Consider the following 8,684-nt stretch of genomic DNA (forward strand, 5'->3'; position numbering starts at 1 on the left):
CATTTAATTTTAATTTTTAATTAGTGAATTAAAATTAATGAGCAATGTTGCGAAGGTCTAAGTAATATGTCAGGAATTGTCACAGGCCATTAAAAGTAAGTATAAAAAATAGTATTGTTCTTTCAATGGCGTGAAAATAAATAAAACAAGATTGAAGAGAATTTCCTCAAAAGTTTATTCAGGAGTAGATATAAAGGTCATGTTTCTACGCTTGACATACTCTACTAGTTACTGACCAATTTCAAATAAACAAATGGACATTAATGAAGTTAAAACATAAGAAAGTATTGTGAATAAATCCCTAATTATCATTATTCGGTATTGCAAAATTATCGTTTGCTGTCTTGCAACAGATATTTTGAAACTAGATTAATTCCATTTTTAAAAAAATTCTTTTATAAACTAATTCCACTTGAAAACAAAGAATTTTTCTATTTCTTTCTAGAACAGAATGTGAAATGTCAACTGTCTGTTGGTCTATTGCTATTTCTTAAATGTAAAGTTAAATTACATTTAAGATTTTTAATTAAACAATTTTGCATAAATATACTAATATTCTACAAAATTATATTGGAATAAAAAAAGTTTATTTGAAAAAACTATTTATTAAATTTCTAAAGTGGTGTGAAAATCGCTTTTATACTTCTTTTTCTCTGAGGTGATTGAAGAAGGTTTCAATTTTCTTTACCTAAAATAATCTAATTAAAATTTTGAAAATTTCTTTCTTAATGAAACGTATTTCCCAAGAAGTAGGTGCGTACCAATTTTTGAAGCTTGAATCAATTATCTGTGCCATTCGGTGTGTGTGTGTTTGCCATAAGCAAAAAAACATGATGGAATTTTCAGATTATGTGTAGCTTATAGAAGGAATCATGTTACACGTTTCGTGAGTATATAAATAAAAAAAAATCATCTTGATATTAAAGAATGAATCCTAAAACTCACGGTACACTATTCTACTTCTAAAACTAGTATTTTAAAGGTAGTAGAAATCGATTAGATGATTTTAAAAAAATAACTGCACAATTTGAAGAATAACTTGATTGATTGATTGATTTTTTATATGGCACAAAGGCCAGTACTGGCCCAGCTGTGCCAAACTCGTTTAAGCTAAGAATAATAGCTAAAATCAATTTTATTAGTTATTATTTATTAATTTATTGTTAATTATTAATTATTATTAATAATTTTTAATTATTTTATTAATTATTGATTAATTTAATTTTTAATTGAAGAATAGCTAAAATTAAATTTGTTTCATTATAATTTTTATGGACTTTCAATAGGAGAAGAGTCGACATCAAACTGCCTTTAGAAGGATTTTGAGGTGTGCGAAATCGGCTTCTAATAAGCCTTCATTAAATTATTGGATACTTAATTATTATATTATATATAATATCTTATAATATTAACTAATGAAGTATTATATGCATTACAACTATATAAAAATTTATTTGCTTTAAATATATATGTTCTGACTCGTTATTGTATTAATGAAACCGACGAAACGAACGATCATTCAAAACGAAAAACGAAAATTACCAACATTTTAATTGTAAATAAAAACTTCTCTTTAGTATAAAATAAAAGTTTAAAAGAAAGGTTTTCTTTTAATTATAAAATGCAATGTGCATAAAATGAATGAACTTTTTTTATAAAGCAGTATAAAATATAAAATGTAATAGTTTAATATGTCTATTAAAGTATTTATTTCAATAGCAAATCGTAAATGTGCTATGATGCGATAATCTTCAAGTTAAGTAACGCATATAATTTCGCTTAGAAAAAATATTTCTGTATAAAATCACTCCAAAATTAACATAATATGTAAATATATGTTCAATAATTAAAATGGGTTATTTTTATTGCAGCTTGATATAATATTTATTTTTAATTTTTAAATATCTGAATTTTTAAATCTAATCTATCTAAAATTTTCGAATTTTTGTGCACGTTAAAATATAAAAAATAAGAATATTTTTCATATTAAATAGGGCCGTAAAAGTATATCGCTCCTACAATAAACGAAAAATATATTAAACAGATGTATAAAGTAAATATTATGTTATGTATAAGGGCCGAAATTTTTTTAAAAATTTGTATAAGTACCGAAATTTTTTCTAAAAAAATTCTTTACGTTTTGTCAAAAACATAAGAAATTTTATGACACTTTCATGAAGTCTACATATAATTACATTTTTAAAATTTATTTATGCTTTCAACTTTTTCAACTTACATACATATTGCACCTTGTAAAAAAGGAAATGATAATTATGAAATTAAAATTTGAAAATGCAATATTTTTAAGGTAAATAGAAACATTTTTTTTTTAATTTCATACTAAAGATATCGAGAGATTTCAGGTATTAAATGTAAAGTATCATTGAAAAATTAAAATAATTAAACATATTCTCTTTTTTTTTAATTATTATATGTACAATATTTTCAGCTAAGAAAGTTTAATATTGAAAATTCTTGCATAATTCCCATAAAAAAATTTTTAATAACTGAAGGAACACAAACATTAATAAAATAGTAAATTTTAATAATAGACATAAATAGAAATAATTTCTTTCAGTTCAGTGTAATTTTATTTTATTTCCATTTTAGAACTGATTTGATTTCCTGGTATTGATTCTGATGCCCAATTTCTAAACGTTCTTTTATTACCAATGAATTGAGTATTGTAACAATACTCTAGTGACCAACATCAAATACATTCCTTTCCAAATTAAAATTATGCAGAAGTTACCACTTCCTAATTGGAAAAATAACTTTAAAACGAAATGCAATTATTAATAATTGCTTGATCCAATCTCTTTTACAACAATTCGTTAAGCAGATTTCCTGTTACTTAGAAATGGTAACAATGACAATAAATTGAAGAAAAAAAGGATAAACCCCTTTTCGTTCTAAAGATGAAGGTTATTTTCATACTCCTCCTCACAAATTGAAAAGTTTTTTTTTTCTTCCACAAAAGTAAAAACTTTCTCCAAAACGAGGTTATCTTGTCGGACGGATTAAGTAGCAATTGATAATAACAACGCTGCATCGTTATATCCGGACGAAAAGTATGTTGTCGGAATATATGTCGTCGTACCAGGATACCGAGGGATACGGTATGTTAAAAGCCTTTTCCGTATTTTGGTATATAAACTCGGGTCGGATTCGAAATCGGCATCAGTTCTTAGCTTGGATATTTCTTCTCTAGTGCTCTTGGGAATTGTTCTAAAGGTACGATATCTAACTTGAACTTTTATTTAGATTGCTATAATTTTATTGAAAAAGACGCTGGAGTACACGAATCATATATTATCAAGTAGAGCGTGGTATAAGTAGAAAATTTAACCTTCATTCTTGGATATATGCCCATATATATTAATAACGTGATTAAATTTTAAAAAAATTATTAATTACATAATTTTAAGCAATTTTGGTTGGTTAATTGAAATTTTCAAATTAAATATTTTGCTTACAATTTATCGGATTAATTTTATTCATATTGAAAGAAATCAATATTATATAGCTATTTAATCCTTAATCTTTTAATTCATATACCTGAAAAAATCTATCACAATAAAAAATTTCAAGACAGAATATAAACATTGATATTTCGTACATCTGATGATACTATTAATTGCAAACTAATTTTTTAAAAATTAATTGATTCTTTTCCTTCGTTAAATTAAAAATAGTAAAAAAATTTTTTATAATTATCAAATCAAATAAAATTATAATTATAATTTTATTTTCAGTCAAATAAAGTTCAGGTTTTACGATAATGATATGAAAAATTTAAAACAATGTATTTAACAGTATGCAAGTAAAACATGCAAGAAAGTATCATGCAAAACTTTCTTTAAATAAAAATAAATTTCGATAAAAGTAATATAATTCCTGGTTAAATCAAATGAAATAGTTTCTTCAAAATTTAAAGGAAATATTTCTGCGTATTTTTTCCAATATTATGAAATCCATTTTGAAGAATCATAACTTCTTAATTTAATTCTTGTAGGTAAAATAATTTTATCGTTTTAAATTTCTTTTTAATCATTTTTGTATATTTTGATTTTGAGAAATCCAAATTGTTCCAAATTTTTACTTCATAAAATTTTAAAATTTAAAATTTAAATTTACTTCATAAATAATTTAATACTCTGTAAAAAATTGTTTAAAACTATTGCTAAATCACAACTAAATAAAATTTTTAAGAATTATATTTTATATACTGATATAGAAAAGTATTAATGAAACCGGTTTTGAAGACTCATTTTACTATAATTTTGAATTAGCTGAATGAAAGGCGTCATTCATTTAGACTTAATAATGACTATTTTCGCATTGAATAAAAATAATATAAACTTTCTAAGATAAGAATTTAAATTAAACAGTTTTTTACAATAGATTAAAGTTGAAAAACGTTTTAGAGAATAATATGAGTGTTAATGTTCAGTATATATGCGCAATATTAAATATTGAAGATATATCAATGTAAAGATAAATTAATATTAAAAAAAACAATTTCTTCAAAACGTTAACATTATCAAATGAAATATCCTTAACTAATAATAAATTAAATTAAAAAAATTTTTATTAGAACGTTTAAACGAATATTTTTCACTTTTTTTATAAATATTAATTTAGTTACGAAAGCGTTAAATGTTAACTATATAGTTAGTGTATCGTTCTTGATATACATTTAATTGCATTTAAAACATCCAGTGTTAAAAATTTCAAGTAACATGTTCAATAACTTACTGCTTATTTTTAGATGAAGGTAAGCATGAAGGCCTGCCTCATCATGCTGATGATGGTGGTTTGCTTCGCTGCTGCTGATCCGATTCCAGAACCTGAACCTGAACCAGGACAGTAAGTGAGAATTTCCAAGTTTAATAATTAGACCACGAACATGAGCATAGATTTCAAAAAGTATTTTTTTAATTATAATTTCAATGAAAAGAAAATCCATTTATGCATTAAAAATTTCTCAATTTAATAAGCAACAAATAAATAGTTTTAGAAACTTATAAATAAGTATAAAAGTATACAATAACTTATTAAAAGAGTTCCTAAATTGCTTTTAAAAATACATAAATACATAAAGAATCAAATTTGCATTTTTACTTCACTCTTAAAAGAAATAACTCATATAATTGTTTTACTTTCAGTGATGAGAAGAAAGTGATAGTCATCAAAGACCAAACCGAGCATCATCATCACCACCACCACCATCACCATCACAAACATGGTCACGAACATAAACACGATCATAAACATGGACACGATCATAAGCATGATCACCACCATGGGCATGATCATAAGCATCATCATAACCACGACCACAAGCATGGACATGATCATCATCACAAGCACGGACATGATCATCACCACAAGCATGGACATGATCACCACCATAAGCATGGACACCATCACCTCCACAAGCACGGACACGACCATCATCACAAACATGGACACGATCACCTCCATAAGCATGAACATGGACATCATCATGGACACCACCACCTCCACAAACATGGCCATGATCACCACCACAAACATGGACACCATCACGGACACCACCATTCACATCATCATGGACATCACCACCTTCACAAGCATGGCCACGACCATCATCATAAGCACGGACATGACCACCACCACAAGCATGGACATCACCATCATCACGGCCATCACCATCTCCACAAACACGGACATGATCATCACCATAAGCATGGACATGACCACCTCCACAAACACGGACATCATCATGGTCACCACCACAGCCATGGACATCATCATGGGCACCATCACAGCCATGGGCATGACCACCATCACAAACACGGACATCACCATGGACACCATCATGGACATCATCACTCTCACCATCATGGTCACCACCACGGACACCATCATGGACATCACCACAAGCACGGGCACCACCATGGACATCATCACGGTCACCACCACGGACATCACCACAAGCATGGTCACCATCATGGACATCACCATGGCCACGGACATTATCATGGACATCATCATGGCCACCATCATGGTCATCATCATAGCATCTTGCATGGCCATGGATTTGGAGGATATGGGGGTTCCCATGGTCTTGGTGGATTCAGCTATGGTGGCCTTGGAGACCACCACAGCTTTTTCTAATTTAGCAATCTTCACATCGAAATTAGCATTGCCAATGCTGTGTTCTAACTGGATTTCCCATTGTAGAGCACTGTAGAAAGGCGGAAATTTATATCGAAAACGAACAATTGTTAAAAGCAGATATGGCTAATTTGATAGATTTCTCTTGCCATCTGAGTCATATAACTTATTTATTTATTTTTACTTTTCTCTTACTTCATACGCAGATATGAAATGCCAAATATATCTTTCGAATGTCTATTGCGCTCAAATGGTCTTTTTCTCAGTTATATTCATACCAGTAAGAAGCACAAGTAATGACCATAAATTTTCTCTTTATCGTGTATTTCCTATTATGTATCCGTGAGTGCCACGATCCTACTTAAGAGGAATGAGGACTTTGGTGTCATCTGGTTTGGACTCTTAAAGACTTCTTTGTGATCTCTCATTTCGTGTCAAAATATTTGTGATGGTTTATTATTTTAAACATTGGTTGTCGGGGAAATAAAAGAACTTGAGTGAAAATCATTTGTCCTTACTTTATTTAAATTATTGCATCTTAACAAAATAATATTTTAACATTTTACAAAATAACATTATCGTATTCTATACAAAAAAAGTATACAGTATTTTAATAAAAATAGTTTCTTTTTATTTTAAACAAGACATAATTTTCAACAAGTTGTGCATTATTAAATTATTGATAGTACAAATATGATAATCTCATACTGATAACGCAGTAATTAAACCGTAAACATTCTTCTGAATAGCAAATGTTTCTAAATTTCTTTATAACTTTGTTCTTATTTTTAAAATAATTTCACTCGCAAATCTAGCTTTCACCGCTTGAAACGATGTTATAATACGAGGATAAAATAGTAAATCTGTATAAATTCCGCACTTTTTTGCCTCAAAATTTTTAGAAAGAATCCTTATTTATAAGCTAAGGTTTATTTGATTTCTTAGAACAATATAAATTTTGAGTTTTATAAGGAAAATTTAAATACAAGTATTCACCTTTGTGCAGCAAAGACTAAATATTTAAACTAGAAAATTTTAGATTAGTAAACTAGATTTAAATGTTGATGGTCAAATAGCATATATTAATTTTTTGAGTTTAAAAATAATTTCTAGCGTTGTCAAAATAATTTTTCAATTGCTTTCATTTTCAAAATATGTTTAATCTGCTTTAAATAACTAGATACTTTACAAAATAGATATGCAAATTTTTTCTAATTTTTTCATAAACAACTGATCACTACTATTTGTTTTGATTTTTAGTATAAAGAAGTTTAAGTGACCGTCTGGTTTATCCATATAATTAAAAATCAGCAATTAAAGTAAATAAAATAATCATTAATGTGGTTTAAAATAATTATTAACGGCTTTTTAAATATTATTTTAAATTTAAACCATCCATCTAAATTATTTTAAAAGTTCAATTTCTAATAAATAAAGTGTTATTTTTGAAAGATTAATATTGAAAATTTAAATCATTATATACAGTAAAACAAATGTAAAAACTTTTTTTAAAAACTAATTTTTAGGCTACCACCAATTAGCATTAAATTTCGGGGGGGGGGGATATAGCAAATACAATTAATAAGGAAAATGAAAATATAATTCAGAAATTTTAAAAAATGAAGAGAATTTCCATCTTTTTGTATGTATGTTAACACATCAAAGTTTATCAATTGCTAATAAGTACGATAGGGCAGCAAATGAATGTAATTATCCACTACAATTTTCGCCACTGTTAAGTTTGAACATTTTTCCGTTTTATGAAAATAATTTGAAATGAAATTCATTTTCCCAATAAAAATTAGTAACACAAATAAATTTTTTATATCGTTAGTAAGAAAATAAATTAACACTCTTTCTATCATTTATCTTAACGTTATATTTAAAAAAAATCAGAAAACATGTAGAAATTAGTAAATTTATAAAAAGAAAATTCATATTGATGAAATTTAAAGCGAATTCATATCAATAAAAATTTTAAATTAGAAGTTACTTTCCTTTCTTTTTAACTGAATTTTTAAAATACATTCTAATTACTATGAACATCAGTAATTATTGCGGTAATTAAAACTTAAAATTGTTGAAAATAATTAGAGTTGTCATTGGGAACGAGTTTAAAATTTGATGAAATAATATAAAAAGGCCAATTTTATTTAAATAAGAACAGAAACTAGAATTTTTATATTTTAAAATACATATACACCATTTCGTCTGATCATGTTTCCGCATTTTAATATTGAAACATTCACAAAAATGCCTAACTTTTGACTAAGAAATGTCCTCTTATTTAGGTTAAGCTACACCTAATTAAGAATTAAAATGAAGTACCGAATAAATTTTCCTAAAATTCATTGTCAAGATGTGTTTATGAATGTTAAATTGAGGCAACCCTATCTGTTTTCTCGTCACTCTCTTCCCTATGATTTTCAACTAGCCTTTATTCGTTATCTTGTAAAGCCAAACATAGCCAAAGTCGAGCCAAACTTAAGAGCTTTATATGAAAATTTGGAGAAGACAAATAG

The 8,684-nt window shown here is 27.0% G+C and overlaps 1 protein-coding gene across 1 annotated transcript in view; it reads right to left on the minus strand.

The window, feature by feature from the left end:
- LOC129966279 (sarcoplasmic reticulum histidine-rich calcium-binding protein-like) overlaps positions 1 to 6,362 on the minus strand; it is a 63,462-nt gene extending 57,100 nt beyond the window's left edge. Inside the window, exons 1-3 of the mRNA XM_056080696.1 lie at positions 6,358 to 6,362; positions 5,205 to 6,068; positions 4,759 to 4,856 (exon numbers count right to left, since the gene is read on the minus strand). Of these exons, the coding sequence (XP_055936671.1) occupies positions 4,759 to 4,856; positions 5,205 to 6,068; positions 6,358 to 6,362 (967 nt within the window). The remainder of the gene's footprint in view (positions 1 to 4,758; positions 4,857 to 5,204; positions 6,069 to 6,357) is intronic.
- Positions 6,363 to 8,684: the final 2,322 nt, after the last annotated feature.

This window comes from Argiope bruennichi, chromosome 4 (assembly GCF_947563725.1).
Source record: "Argiope bruennichi chromosome 4, qqArgBrue1.1, whole genome shotgun sequence".
NCBI lineage: Eukaryota > Metazoa > Arthropoda > Arachnida > Araneae > Araneidae > Argiope > Argiope bruennichi.